Genomic DNA, 16,741 nt, shown 5'->3' on the forward strand with positions numbered 1-16,741 from the left:
ACGAAGACCACTTGGGGCATATACCACAAAGATGAAGCCAGTCACGATCAACAAACGCAATAACCGACAATCTAACAAGGTGCTCCGGCACTCCGTTGAACCACCACACCAGCGCCACCCCACTGCCACCAAGGGTTTTGAATCGGAACCCGACAACGACTAACGACGGGTCGGAAAATGTAAAATACACCGGTGATTTTAGGTTTATACACAATGACAAAGCATCAGATTGTTCCTCTTCCTTACTCGACCCGAATCTGTCGGCTCCTTACTTGACCCAAAACACCATGATTATTAACCGGGTTTTGTTTGACGGGTCGGGTATGCCAAACGGATTGTCGGTCTAGGTTGTTTAGAATGAAATGGCGAGAGCTCGATGAATATAAGTGATTCGAGTTCCTTGTCGGAATCCATGTTTTTGGAAACATGTTTCTTTTCAGCTTCTAATTTGAGTCAATTAGGGATTAAAGGTGGTGGTGGTTGCAGGTCAGTGATGGTGTCGGTTGCAGGTTGGTGGGGGTTAGGGGAAGAAGAAGAAGAAAGAGGTAGGGTATGGAGAGGGGCCCACTTTTATGCCACATAGGATTTTTTTGACAACAAGGCATGCCACCTTAGCATCATACTAACGGAGTTAAGGTTTCGTTAGTCACGGACCGTTAAGAGCAAATACATATTTAGTTGGGACCGCCACCGGCCAAGTGTTAAGTTGGGACTGTTATTTGCCAATAAGGCATAGTTGGGAGTATTTAATACCAATTTTCCTTTTTTAAAAGATTGCACTTTTTAAGGATCTTTTTCAGGTATTTATAAGGTATTTTTCGGGTATACATCGGATATTTAAAATACCCGGTTTCAAGTATTGGAAAACCCGGTTCCGGGTATGAAACCGGTTCGGGTATTCGGGTATTACCGGGTACAAATCAGGTCCGGTTCGGGTTCGGGTTCGGGTTTTAGTACCGAAATGCATACCCTATCCGTACCCTATGGGTAGGGTCGGGTACGGGTTCCGGTATTAAAAACCCGGGTATTAAAAAAACCGGTTACGGGTTTTTATTTTGGGTCCCGTTCTGGGTTCGGGTTTTTTGTGCACCTCTAGATCCAATGGTAATAACGTTGGAATGATTGTGGATAGCTTAAAAGTGGAAAGATGGTAAAGATGACATGTAGGGACGTATGGTACGCCCATAGACATGTCCTACGCTGCTCTACACATCAATATGCCCAAAGTTCTCTTGGTACGTCAGTTTAACACATGGTATGCAAGTCGTGTTTTTTATACGGTTCTTTTTGTTTGTTGATTCAATTTGACATGGGGTTATTGCATTCATTCATTTAGATAGTGTTTGATATGTAGTAATGAGAAAAAGAATGGAATGAAAAAAAAAGTGTTTGGTTGGTTAATGATATGGAATCAACGATTATACAAAGAATCTCATTCCATTAAATCCATTCTTTCTCACCCCTATTTTTTTCATTTCATTCCTCTTCCACTTTACTCTCTAGATAACACCACCTGACAACCAACCACCACCTTCACATTGTCGCCGCTACGACCACTTAATCATCGTCGCCACCATCACCGTCGCCGTTTGCAATTTTCTACTCCCTTCGTCCCGTTAGAAGTGTCATGGTTTGAAAATCACAAAATTTAAGGTGGATTGAATGAATAATTCTTTTTTTTAATAAATGATAATAATGTCCTTGGAAAGTGGGTACATTAATATTGTATATTAATGTTAGTTGTGTGTGTTTAAGGGTAAATTTGGAAATTGACTAATAAATTTTAAAAGTGGACATTTGTAATAAAACAAACAAAAAAGAAAATATGCACACTTTTAACGGGACAGTAGGAATTTTTTTTTATTTTGAGATATGAATATTTTTATCATTTATATTTGTTGCCATTGATGTTGTTGTTGTTGCTGCTACTCCTACCAAACAACATAAAATACTAATTGATTTCATTCTTATAGGTTAACCAGGGGCGGACATACCTTAAGCCGATCCGTAGCCTCCGCTACAGCTCAAATTTTTACGGGTAGTGTAAAAAAAATTGGTCGATTTTCGTGTTTCGTTACGGCTGGAAAAAAATAACGTTACCGCTCAGATTTGAAGCCCAACTAGTATATGTTTTAAAGTGCCAATGAATAGTCATTGGTGCGGTACGCTCTACCAAACGAGGCAATCGTGTTAGGCATCATGATCACAACGTAAAACGGGAACATATTCATGTCTTTGTCATCGGCTTCTACGTCGATCGGGCGATCATGATTTGGGTTGATCTTGTTAGGAAGCACCGTGGTGTTAACTGCAATTTTGATTGAAATTGAGGTTGCGGGATTAATAAATAAAGAAACGTAAAACTATGGGAGCGATCGAGTTGGTGTTGGTAAGATTGAAATGGAGGTTTTATATATACAGATAAACAGACGTTACGGAAATATCGATGGGGTTTTCCTTGAAATTGGAAAGTGACTTCCTGGTAAGTGACATGAAAAGCAAAGGAAGTCACACAGAGAAACTGAAGACTTTTATACAAAGGTGTAAACTACAACTGTAGGTCCTCGAGCTTAATTTTTTGACTTACTTTGTAACCACCCAGAGTAGTTTTTAAGTTTAAACTTAGCTAGGATGTGATTGGTTTGTTATTTATATCGTAGTTTTGTTTTGATATAATAAGCATATATTATTTTGTTGCGTCCATTATATTTTTAATGTTTGGCCTTTTTTAATTGAGATGTGTAGGTCTTCTAGATTTGTAACGATCGAACACAAACATGTTGATTTTTTTAAATGAACAAATATGAACACAAATACTTGACTTATAAAAAAAGGGGGCGGTTGAGGGGTGGAACTACCCCGATTACACTTTAACGGACCTTTTATTACACTCTAAAGGAAGATGATAAATTTGCAAAACTTGGTGGAATGAGTGATCTTGCTCATGTAATGGTGGAAACCGGAAAACACACAACTTTTCCTTTGGTTTATCGGATATTGAAACTAGCATTGGTTTTACCGATTGCAACTACAACCGTTGAAAGATGTTTATCTAAAATGAAGCTTATCAAGACGGATTTGCGCAATCGAATGGGTAATGAGTATTTGAACAATGCTTTAGTTTGTGCGGTCGAAAGAGAAACGTTTGATAAAGTAAATGAAGAAGATGTAATGGCTCGGTTTCAAGCTATCAAAAACCGAAGAGGAGATATCTACAGCCCAACTTAGATCCGCCATTGTTGGTTCGTTAACCCGGTTAGTTTAAATTTATTTGTTGTCGTGTTCTTTATATTTGTTTCGTTAACATTGTATTAAATATGGGGAAAAAAATTTTTTGAGCGCTACAGCTCGGTTTCGAATTTAGATCTGCCACTGAGGTTAATCGAACATGACAAAGGAACGGTAACGAATTATTTCATTCTATTGTCCATTCCAATCCATTCCTCCTCCATTCTATTACCCACAACCAAACATACACGCTTTACTAATAATGTCTGTTTCTTATACTTCCTGGTAAACTGAAGGAAACCGAGGGTCGTACTTGATCAAGAAGTTGCAAGCACTGATCGAAAACACCTTTGTACAATTGTACATGACGGGTCTTTTGTATGTGTTTGGAAACGCAAAGTTATGTCAGTCGGGTCTTTATTTAGTATGTATGGAACCAAGTTGCATTGTCTTTCATAATTAAACAAGTGGTCTTTTGTAAATATGTTTAAAAATACAACCGGGGCCTAATTTTGCACTTAATTATTATGTGTAAAGTCCTACAATTAAATTGATTTGATAGATGATTAAAATTTCTTCATATACCTTCTATAACCTTCACTCTTTTTCTTTGAACTTTCTCACATAAGCTTGAAGTATGCGATTTTTTTCCTTCGAACATTGTCAAATTATGGAGTGAGTCGTTTAAAAAGTTCACTTACGCTAGTCGTTTTCTATAAGACAAAGCATCTCCCTTTTATTCTTTATGATTAACTAATGCTGAAATTTTCAGTTAAGTCACCTCATATGCAGCACATAAGGGCATTATAATCTTTTTTTACCTAAATATTAAAAATAATAATCTGCTTTACCTGAATGTGTTTTCTTTAATTGCATACATGCTTCATAATCCTCCATGGCTCCATATACCTTCTGGCGGGCCGCGGGTAAAGCACAGTTCTCATGGGCCTTTGAACATAGGTACATGGGCTTAAGCTTGCTCTTGAACTTAAATTCAGGCCCCATTACCTTTTTACCGACAAATTCGATGATGATTATATTTTATTGCAACAAATACAAATATATCTTTTGCATATATAAAAAAGCAAGGGTTTGAAACTCTAAATCACTGGTAGGAGTCAGTGACTTTTTAGCTTAACTGATGTTGGAGTGAAAATATAGGAAAATATAGACTTGGACTAGAAAATGTAAGGTTTCAAGTTTGAATCCGGTCTCAATTGGAGTTTATCGCAGTGGGTCTTCGAACGACAGGTTTTCCATGAAACTTGAGATGTCTGTGATCGCTGGCGATTGAGGTCATCTTATGCTATTTAGTTACCCTGGATTGTCGGACTTTATTTGTTTGGGTTACCCTAGATAGTCAAACTTTATTCGTTAATCGTTAAAAAAATTATTTGATAGGAAGTCAAAACTCTTGCATTCAATGAGTATAAGTTTAAGAAAACGCAATTCAACTGTTTTGACATATTTAATACTTCTACGTAACCTTATATTTATTATGATTTCAACTTAGTTATGATTTTCTAGATATTATTTTTTATATTCGATTTCTTAAAATATTTGTTAGGCATAAATATTCAAAATCACTATTGCTCCTTCGTAGTGATGATAGATTAATTACAATTGGGTGTTCGAGGTTTCCAATTACATAAAAATTGATACGTCAAACCGTCTCAAAGTCATAGTAAATAAATTACGTGTTAGTATTTTCATTATCATCTTCGAAACCAACTCGGCAATACATGTGAAACTGAAACACGCTAGGTCATATTCACATCTACATCTACTTAAAGCTATAAACAAATTCATAAATTTGAATGACAAATATAGTACGTGTAATTATGAATCTCTCTTTCAATTTTGTTTTTAATTTTGATTAATGAGTTTTATAAACGTTTTTATGTTAATAATTATAGAAAAAGACATTTCATGAAAAAGAGTTTGATTTTACATTTAGACTGGACATTAAATAATTAAAAGAAAATTAATTAGAAGACACCATAGTTGTTGGCTTTGATTAAAGGGTAACTTTCACCATTAAAGCATTAGTGTTGTCTTTATTATTATAATTGTTATTATTAAGATATGTGATAATGTGATATGATTTACGGAGTATTTATATAATTTTCTTCAAAAAGTAGCATTAACTATTTCCAAAATTCCAATTTAGTTTTTTTTTTAATCCATTGTCATTAAAGAAAAAAATCAGGACACTTGCAAGTCGTAAAAGCGTGAACCGTATGAGAAAAAAACTGAAGAAAAGGTCAAACATACAATTACAAAGGCAAAGTTAAACTTGCATCAAGCCTCCCAATCAAGACTCCATCTCCGGTTCCGATTCTTCAACCATATGAATGAACTAGATTTTATATACTCTGCCAACTCGTCCATCGATATCAATTTCTTCTTAATAATCTTATCGTTTCGTGCTCTTTTAAATTAACCAGCATATCACTAACGTGATTACTTGGGTAACCTTTCTTCCCAACTTATTGTTCTTATGTTTATATGAATATCCCAATAATTCTTTTACCGAATCAAAATATGACAAAACCGGCACTTTAACCATTGTATCATGAGGTTAACCGTTGATTCCGGGTACAAGCCACAAAGCCACAATGACACAAACATCGTCTCCAACATTAACCCCTCTAACCGACAATGCTAGTTTGTCAATCATTTATTCCTTTCGTGTCTGATAACAAAATCCTCTATGGGTTTGTTTATGGTTGCAAATAGTTAAAACAAAGGTTTGAGGGTAGAATCTAATGGGAGACGAGGATTGTGGAGTTAATTAAAGATACTGCTTTATTTTGATTGCTACATAGATCGTAAGCTTTCTTTGTATCTTTGTATGCATGTTTTTATAATTCTTGCTTGTAATAGGTGTTTGTTTTTTGTGGTTTGACCCATGGTGGTCGTTTTATAAAATATAACAGTTAAAAAAAGGGAAATGGGACCAAAATGGTCTATTTTATCAACCGCATTTCTTAACTAGCCCCATGTTTTATAAATACCCAAAATGGTCATTTGAATAACGGTTGGACCGACTATTTAAATCTGTCCTCCGACGGTTTATGAAACCAACAAGATCTTGATACGCGTTCTCAAAACAACAAGTTCCGTCATCCTACTAATCTATCTTGTAGGCCAACTGATCTACTTCATCGACTGGCTGATTAGGGATACGTTTGTGTGGACCTTACTAGAGTGCCCCCCTTGTCAGGATCATGACAACGGTTTTGTTGCTAGGCGCGCAGACCGTGTTGAAGGCATAATCAAGGAAAATTGTTAAGCATGAGAAAGTCTCTGCTGAGAATCCACACGACTTCATATCTTTTGCTTTTGATACCTTTGTGTCCCTTGCCCACAAAGTTCTTATATTCTTGAAAAGTGTTCAGCGTGTCGTGCAAAGTAAGAACAGTTTCTAGTAACTTTGTTTACCGACATCTAAGAACCATAACTTTGTTTCTAGTAGAACAATTTTGTTATTCAAAACAGGGTTGTGACGTTGCTTGTTATTAAATTTAATAATTGATTGGAAAAAAAATTATTACTTAATAGAAAAAATAACCCCACTCTTTTATTCATCATATTTTCTCGGTCTTCTTTTTTCTAGTGGTTCGTTCGTTATATACTTCTATACCGAAACGTCAACTACTCCTATGACTTTTCGAATGTACCTCTATCTACAAATTTATGTTTTTGTTAACTTCATAAATTCGCTTTGACCATTCTTTCATATACTTGTGAGCATATGATTTCATAAACTTCAATGTTGACTTTTCTAGCACCTTATGTCACATTTGACATAAGGGTCATCGGCATCATCATTAGTCATGCTTTTATTAGTCTTATCCTATCATTTGTTAACAATCATGACATAATGTCATCATAAGTTCCATAGATTGTAAAGCATATGGGTACTCAAATTTTTAACGCATTTGACTTTGAATTGGTAATTCATCATAGCTTCACATACGTTGACTTTTGGCTAAGTCAACACAACAAAGCATAAGATGTATAGACCATGAAATGTATTCCATGTATTTGATAGCTTTTATGGAATCCAAAGCATGTATTTGGTGATTTGCTTTCAATTTTGAAGCATACTACCCGAATTCTACGTGACAATCAATTTAACCATAACAAATCTGACATTCAGTTTTGTTAATATAATGGCATGATCAAAACAAACCCGAATAGCCCATATGGGTCATAAAAAGGTTAATCACATAACCGTGGCTATTACTCTTGACTTTGTATAAGTAACATCCAAAAATTATTGTATAGGACACTACTATGTGATGCTTTTTGCACATAGTCATAAGATTTGAGTTAAAGATAGTAAAAAAATGATATTATGTGAATTAGTTTACAGAACCTTGTGAAATTCAAACAAGCTTGTCATTTTATAAAGTTGACTTTTACTTTGTCAAAGGTATCATGTGACACAAGAACTATATTGAGCTTCTTCATGGAGTTCCCATAGAGTTAGAGTTCGATCTAGAGAGAGAAATTGAAATTCTAAGCAAATTTGAGCTAGTGGGGGTTGTTTAAATATCATATACATGTGAATCTAAGTACATGGAAGTATTAAAATATGATAAATGTTCTTTTTTTAAGATTACAATAGACCATGCTCATATCTAAAATTGAGAAAATGACGTTGAACCTAAATTTGTGTACATAGATTGTTTATCTATTAATGCAAATGATATTTAGAACTTGTTAGAAGCATTATATTTTATAATCTAACAATATTAAATGATATAATCTTGATTTTACATATTAACTATAGGGTTAGAGATAGATATTATAGAATAAATTAAATAGTTAATTTATTGTTAGATGACAATTGTTAGAGTTAGAGATATAGTATAAATATAGGTGTATAGTTATTGTATTGTGTGTGGTTTTTGTTCTTTATTAAAAGAGTCGTGATGAGTTACCGCAAAATTATCGGTGTTCATGATGTTATTCGATCCAATTAAGTCCAACAATGACCAAATAGAGGGTTAACTTGATGAAGTATAATTGGAAGGTTAACTCATAACTTGGATCTAAAAATGAACTTTTGGTTAAAATGGATTAAGGCGGATCAACGTGTTGAACCCTAAGGCCGTGTGTTGTGTTTAACTAGCAAATGCCAATTATAGTGTCACTACAACGCTATTTTACTGTCACGTACACAATAAGTTTTAACTAGCCTACCATTTAACAAGGTTTAACTATATTAAAAAAATAATAATAATAAAAATTGATTGGTTGTTAGTAAGATTGGATCCCAGCTTCTGAGCTCCTTTGGACGCCATTAGGATAACCGGGAGAGGGGGGGGGGTATAGGAAAAGGGACAATGGCCCGAAAGTTTATTTTTTTCAAAATTCTATGGAAGTCCAACAAAAGGAATTGGAATCTCTACCTCCCCATCACCCCCTTCTCCCATTTACACCTCCAATGTTATCACCATCAACATGAGCGACGTTGGCGATGTTGGATGATGATGTTCTAAATCAATTACATTTGTCACGTGTCCCAACATGGGCAAAAATACTTGTATTTGTGCTTATTCCGACGTATCCGACGTGTTTATGTCATTGTTGTCACCGGTAAACTCGTAGGTCTTACATCTCGTCTGACATCATCGTCTGCTCGTCTAATACTGACGTCACTGATTCTTCGCTAGTGTTGGTAAGACATTTTTGGAAGTAGAAAACTAAATGGACAAATTGAGAAAATGAATTTGTCAAAAGAACAATTCGATAAATGTGGGTTTACTATTTATTAATAAAAAACTCTAAAAACATAAATTTATAAATTATTATATATAATACAAATAAGAAGTTTGGTGTCACAAGTACCTTATTGGGCCACTTGGCAGCACCGAACTGGTCCACAAATTTTGTTTTATGTTTTTCAGTTCAGTAATTGTAACATACGTAACGGTAACCGACCGAACGCCAATTTTTTTTGTCGTTTATTTTTTTGTCTTAGTTTCGGGATCGACAACGGTAACCAACCGAACGTCAATTTTTTCTGTTGTCTTTTTTTTTTTGTCTTAGTTTCCGGATCGACAACAGTCGGGTTTTGCCAACGCTCGATTTTTGCCAACCAACGTCACCCTGCTGGTTCACCTCAAATTTTATAATTTTTTGTTTTATATTTGGTTTTAATTCAGGTACATTAACGCATGTCTACAAAACCAACGGAATTCACGTCGACTTACCGGCTCAACGCTTAGGATATACAACGTTTAGGTTTTACCTGCGCCGGGTAAAAACCTAGTTACATATAAAAATAATCACTAAGTTTCTTCTAAAAGCAAACACACACTTCAATTCAATTCCTAATTTTTCACTATTATATGTCATCATACTCGAATCCTCTAACATATAGAAGAAATATTACTTTACACACCGTAATATTACCGGGTAAAAAAATTAACTAGTAATTTACTGATAAGTAGTAATGAAGATACCAAATATCGATCATAAAGTTTAGTATATTCAATCACTATCCAACACTATACCATTTTCCATAATATTAAAGAATACAATGTCAACTCACATTTATCTTCTAAATCACATAGTAGGGGTGTGCACGGTTCGGTTTGGTTATTAACATTAACCTAACTAACCGATCAGTTATCGGTTCGATTCGGTTAATAACCAGTATTAAACTTGGGCTAAAATTTTGCTTAAAACTACATGAAATGAATGTTTAAATACATAAAATGAATGCATAACTAAAGAAAATGAAGGTATAAATATATGAAATTGAGATATTAGTACATGAAATGAAGATATAAATACATATAATACATGAAATAGAGGGAAAAAAGCTTGAAAATTATTAAATAATGAAGAGTTCGGTTCGGTTAATTTCAGTTATATCGGTTCGATTTCATCGGTTTTCGGTTCGACTTCGATTAACGATTCGGTTGTTGCTCACCCCAGTATAAAATAGTAACTATGCCTTTTGTTTTTTCTTTCTTTACATAAATTTGATGTTGACCATGACACTACTACGCCACCCACTTTTCATTTTTACATAAAAAATATTTGTGAAATGTAATAATTACATTTGAGTTCCAATAACGTATGTTTCAAATTATAAACATGTACTTTATTTCAAACACTTAACTTAATTATATAATCCAAATAACCATAAATTAATTAAAAAAAAACACAAACTAGATTTCCAAATTTTGATTTTTTAAAAATAACAAAAACAAGAAAAAAACACAATTTGGATTTTTCTTAAGAAGAACCAAAATACAAAAGAGTCATAATTAAGTAATTTAACTATATACAAGTATAATCTATTAACAAAAATGAATCCATCCAACGTCTGGGAATCAGTCAGGTACATATCTTATCTTGAGGGCGACCCGTACCCAAACATACCCCAATACATATACTACTCTCTCTCATTACTTCGTTGTTATCTTAGGGTTCTAAGCTCTCTCTCTTTCTCTCTCTATATCTAAATATTTGTATACATATATATACACACACACACACACACCAAATCAAAACCCTAACACACCTTTAAATGTGATCAAATAAATTGATCAATTGATGATCGGCATTACCGATCGGCAGTTTAGTTTAATTATTAATTAGAGTTTGAGTTGCAGCAGATTTGTTTTGATAAACAATTGTTTTTAAAATTTGAGATGTATAAGAACCAGCTGCAGGAGCTGGCACAGAGGAGTTGCTTTAATTTGCCGTCGTATGTGAGTATACGAGAAGGTCCAGATCACGCGCCACGGTTCAAAGCTACGGTTAATTTTAATGGTGAGACGTATGAGAGTCCTAATTACTGCACCACGCTGCGGCAGGCTGAGCATTCGGCTGCTGAGGTGGCACTGAATGCTCTCGCGAGCCGCGGGCCGTCGAATTCGTTGGCTGCAAGGATATTGGTGAGCCATTTTTTTTCTAGGGTTTGTAAGTTGTTTAGTTGATTAATGCTTTTTAGTTCAATTACTGTTTTGAGTTGATAAATTTATAGGAAGTTGATATAAGTGAATGAGTAGAGTTAAGATATCGGTACCGATAATATCGCGATATTGACCTATATATTATCGATATTCCTGATATATCAGTGTTTTTAAGTCTTATTATCAGTTTTTAGTGTTCAATGTTAGTGTTTTAAGTCTTAATCAGTTACTACTTGCTACGATTATTAGTGTTTTGCAAGTTGCAAAAGGTTAATTTGTTAATGGTAGGAGAGTATACTGAATTATTAGTGTTAAATTGCTATATATATATGTATTTTACATGATACTAAAATTACTGAAATCTCAGATATCGGTCAAGGACCGATATCAGATATTTTTCTGCATTAACCGCTTAGTTTATTATTGTTGTTTTGGAGTGATTTTTATTTGTAGACTTTAGACACAGATTTAGATGAATGATAATAGTTGAGGTATCATTAGGTTTAGGAAATTTGGCAGTTGTGAGAAAAGACAGAAATGCCATGGCTGGTATTTTGTTTGCAGTGAGATTCAGAGAGAACCACACTTTTGTTCTTTAGTGCATAATTTCATATATTTTTTAAAGTTTGAGGCTATTGTTGAAGACAAGTTCCTGATTTGGGGCTGATGAGTCAGGGATGGTGTAAACGTACCGAGATCGGCTCGTTGGGATTTACGAGAGTTTGAGCTCGGCTTGTTTCAAGCTCTTTTTTTTTTTGAAGCTAGAGCTCAGATCATGAGTCGTTTTTTTAAGCTTGAATCTGGCTCGTTTATTATTTATTAATTAATTTATAAACGTGATTAATTGATTTCTCTATATTGAGGAGAACCTTAAACGAACCTAAGGTTGGCTGTGGAGACTGGAGTGTGAAGTTATACACAAAAGTACAAAAGAGGTAGAACTTATAAATACACAAGACTCGAACTAGGGCACGATAACTAAATGTGCTTTATTTGAGGCTCAGGATCGGCTCGTTTCGAGCTTTTTACTGGTCCGCTCCCGAGTTGCTCGCAAGCAGCTTGGCTAGTTTGCACGCACCCCTAGTCAGGAAGGTGATGCAGAAGTGCAGAACCAGAATTTGCTTTGTTTTTAGGAATAAATGAGGACATACTACTTAATCAAGAAATACATATGATAATCTTGATTTAATACGAGTATGGTGTAATAGCGTATGATGGAAAACTAGATACTCATGAAATGAGCAAGTTTGATGTTTCTTTGTTATTCATGCTCGTTGTTGCTTCGTGCTATTGATTTTTTTTTTTAAATTTTGGTACGGTCAGGATGAAACAGGGGTGTATAAGAACCTATTGCAGGAGGTTTCTCAACGGGTCGGTGCATCTTTACCAACATACACAACTTTCAGGTCAGGCCTTGGCCATTTACCCATCTTCACTTGCACAGTTGAGTTAGCCGGTTGCACATTCACGGGTGAACCAGCCAAGAACAAGAAGCAAGCTGAAAAGAATGCTGCCATGTCAGCTTGGTCATCATTGAAACTCTGTAAGCCATTCATTTTATAATTTTTTTTATAATTTTTTGAACTTAAAAGACACAAATGACACAATTTTGCTTGTTCAGTGACCCAACAAACCGAAAGCTCATCATTACAAAAAGGAATTCTTGAAGAACAGGAGCATGTGATTGTAGCTCGTGCGTTACAGAAGTTCAGGTTAAAGGCGAGAATGTCCAATATACCCTTCCCGATCCCATTCCCGTCACCGAACCCCAAGCCACATACTGCACAGTCAACACCCTCCACAACGTCAAAAATACTTCCATTAATATGCCCCAAAACAAACCCCAGAAACCGACCTCATGTCGCCACATCATCAGATACCGAAACAACATCCAACAAAACACCACAAACACAATTCAAAATTGAAACCCCGACAACCACCCGACCCTACAAGTTCCCTGCAGTCGGAGCCGCTCCCTACATCCCGGTCAGCCACTTCCGGGCTCATCACGGGATTGCAGCACCAGTCACCATACGCAACGCAGTCCCCGTTTTTGCTGCCCCGCCTCTTCCCATTCCACATATGGGCATACCACCGCCACAGTTCGGGGCCATGCCGCCTCCCATGTGCGGTGTAGCGCCGCCAGTCACTGTGAGACAAGCGGTGCCGGTGTATTCCGCTCCCAATATTTCTAAACCTAACACACCTGTGAAGCCGTCGGTGCCCGCCTCGATGCCGCCAGTAGAAGATAAAGGAAAATATTCAGAATCTGCTACGAAGCCTCCAGTAGATGATAAAGGAAAAGATTCAGAATCTGCTACGAAGCCGCTAGTAGAAGATAAAGGAAAAGATTCAGAATCTGCTATGAAGTCGCCAGCAACTGCCGCCAGCACAATCGAGGGGTTGTCAGGAATACCGAAAGAAGATGAGGCTAAATTGGAAGAGAAGGTAAAAGAGTTGCAAATTTGATATGAGGTGAGAAATGACTAAGAAAAAAGACGGAAAATATAAATATGTAGGTGTTGGGCTACTGTTGGTTTATATATAAATATATAATATGTTGTCGGTGGGAGAGACGAGACCAGATACGAGTTGGCGGCTTGTTGTATTTTTGGGTAAAGTTCGATTGTATGAGGAAGATAGAACAAGTGGGTTTTGTACTGGTGTAAACGTGGGTGTAGGTAGTGTCTGAAAACCGAAATTGTTGTATAATTTTATGACTGGCTATGGCACAAAGCTAAGTTGTTTTTTATGATATTGTTTTCGTTATTATGATTGATGATGGAAGATCTCAAATTGCTGTTTTTTTGCAAAGACTCAAGAGCCTGGGTATGCGGCACGGATTTTGAACGGTAACCCTCCTCGCCACAACTGTCATCTGCGAGACTGCGACCTCGAACTTATGATTGCAGATGGTGTAAAGGGTCTTAAAATCTTGGTTGCAGTTGATATCAACCTGGATGGTAAAATTAGAACAGGGAATTGCAGAAAACAATTCTTCGAGTTATCATCTGCACTGGCCTCTTTATGTGAGAATGACCACCATCATTGTGCCATAAAATGGTGCGACGTTGAGTTGAGATCACAACGTGGCAGTCTGTTACATTATTAATAAGAAATCATTAAAGTAAATAGAATCTGACATCTATTATATGATGAATGGTCGTTGAGATACCGAGCATAATGTTTTTGCTTAAGTTACCTTCCATGCAACAGCATCGGTATTAAGGGTTTGCGTTTTGAATATATCTGTATGTCACACTCTGATCTGATTTTGATACGTGTTTCGGATTTGTGCATATCTGTTATCTATAGATTTATCATTTCTACATATTTTTAACAGCAAATCCGAAATCTTCTAGGCAAAATACATGATAAAATGCAGTCTGCAGACTTTAAACTGTCAAACCTTTTGGTCATGAGGCATACATCTTAACCACTATGAAATCCCCTTAGGACAACTTTTCAACATTTGAAACCTCTTTACAGAAAGAAAACATGTTTTAATTAACCTTAGCAAGTTGCATAACTTTACCATTTTGTGTTTTTCCTCTTTGTATCAGGCTAGTAGACATATTGGGCATGAGACATAAATGAGTGATTGAGAGTATGAAAGACGGTTGTTTGAATAGACGTAATGAAGTAGAACGACCATCTTTATATGTGATCTGATTCTTTATAATTGACATGTCAACTTTAACCTACAAATATTTTTTGATGTCATGAAGATGAAGTAATGTTAGTTTTTCGAACGTTGATTTTGTACTAACAAGAACCCAGTACATTTCATGGAATTCATCAAGCCGAATGACAGCCACTAATAAAGCTCAGAGAGAAAATTCATCACACTCTTTTATGACAAATCTACTATATTGAATTATTGACAAGTGTCTAAATATCTAATTACAACCAAATAGAAAATTCAGCTCCAAAGGCATATCAAACCTTCAACAAATCGTATAGAGTCGGCACAGAAATATGCGTTTTTGATTCGTAACAACATTTGGTAAAAAAACCGATTAACCGAAACTGAAATAGGACACCCAAACAACGAACCCGACGTTCAGTTTTTGTCTTTGTTTTCTTTTTCTACTTTAAAAACCAAAAATTACGATTGTATTCCGGTTACGCCTTTTGCACCAAAATTGATACGAATCATAAACCAAACCACAACGAACTTGTTTGATTGCTTGTTAATAGAGTTATAGTTGAAATTTGTTATTTTTACCCAAAAGTTTCATAACAATTACTAGGGCTTCAATTTGTGTCTTAACATGTTACAAACGATGCACGCTTAACACAAGTATCAAACATGAATACGTCTCGTTTAACTACTTTATATATCATGACTGTAAGACATTTTAAGTTTTATGTTCCAATAACGCAAATGATAGAGTCTACCCTACTAGTTTCAATTATTTAAGAAAATAAAAAAAATCACATGTCGCATTTTTTTTATTAACATGTCTCATCTTGTCTTAAACAAGTATCCAATTGTCAGCCCAACCAATTACATTAAGCTCAGACTCAGTAATTACAATTTACAAGCTCAAATTTAATACACGAAACCTAAAAGACCAAAACCTACACGATTAAAATCGACTGGTTTTCTATAACCAAAACTTTAGTTTCATTCGACTAGAGATCAAAAACGACCCCTACAACTTTCTCCAACAATATTACGCGCTTGAAAGTTGAGGGGGTGAAGTGTAACTCCTCAAAACCAAAACTCATCCACCGATTTGGATTTATTCAAGACATACAAAACAAATACAATACAAGTGGTCATCAAATTGGGAATTAGGGTTTCAATCGAATCAAAAGAGTCTACGAAGATGATCGAGGTGGTGTTGAACGATCGTTTGGGAAAGAAGGTCCGCGTGAAGTGCAACGACGACGACACCATCGGCGACCTGAAGAAGCTCGTGGCGGCTCAGACCGGAACACGAGCTGACAAAATCAGGATCCAGAAATGGTACAACATCTACAAGGATCATATTACTCTCAAGGACTATGAGATTCATGATGGCATGGGCCTTGAACTCTACTACAACTGAGATATAATATGATTGATGATTGCAGGTATTATTATTATTATTATTATTATTATGATAATAATAATAATAATAATATTCTGTTTGAATAAATTGTGTGTTTTAAAGAGTTGAATTGTGTAATACTGTAACTATGCATGTGATTTGAATTTGGTGTTGTGTACTTTGGTTGCTGAGTTTTAACGCTTTGTGTGAAGATATGCATATTTGTTTGTGTTTGATTTTAGGATTTGAGCCACTCGAGATCGGCTCGTTAAAAGCTATAATTGAACCAAGCTTTGTTTATATAATTCTCTAATAATAATCATTTTATATAAAATTAATAAAAAATGTAAGTAATAATGTATTTTATGTTTTATATGTGAAACATATAATTAAAATATATACAAAAAGTAAGTATAGTTAGAAGTAAAATAATTAATAATTAATGAATTATAAACTAGTTGAGCTCGAGCGTGAAAGAGTACTCATGAGTCTTAAGTGTCTAACTTCAACTTGAGCTTTAGAAGTAGAGCT

The 16,741-nt window shown here is 35.3% G+C and overlaps 2 protein-coding genes across 2 annotated transcripts; both read left to right on the top strand.

Moving 5' to 3' along the window:
* Positions 1–10,724: 10,724 nt before the first annotated feature.
* Positions 10,725–13,946, top strand: LOC143551702 (double-stranded RNA-binding protein 2-like). Its single transcript, XM_077042084.1, has 3 exons — positions 10,725–11,153; positions 12,495–12,714; positions 12,793–13,946. Exons 1-3 carry the CDS (start codon positions 10,908–10,910, stop codon positions 13,638–13,640), a joined length of 1,314 nt encoding a protein of 437 aa, XP_076898199.1. The 5' UTR covers positions 10,725–10,907; the 3' UTR covers positions 13,641–13,946.
* A 2,037-nt stretch (positions 13,947–15,983) lies between these two features.
* On the top strand, positions 15,984–16,249 carry LOC143551680 (ubiquitin-like protein 5). The gene has a single exon (XM_077042067.1). It carries the CDS (start codon positions 16,007–16,009, stop codon positions 16,226–16,228), a length of 222 nt encoding a protein of 73 aa, XP_076898182.1. The 5' UTR covers positions 15,984–16,006; the 3' UTR covers positions 16,229–16,249.
* Positions 16,250–16,741: the final 492 nt, after the last annotated feature.

Source organism: Bidens hawaiensis, unplaced genomic scaffold (genome assembly GCF_021521415.1).
Source record: "Bidens hawaiensis isolate Kalapana, Puna unplaced genomic scaffold, B.hawaiensis_p1.1 tig00016560_1, whole genome shotgun sequence".
NCBI lineage: Eukaryota > Viridiplantae > Streptophyta > Magnoliopsida > Asterales > Asteraceae > Bidens > Bidens hawaiensis.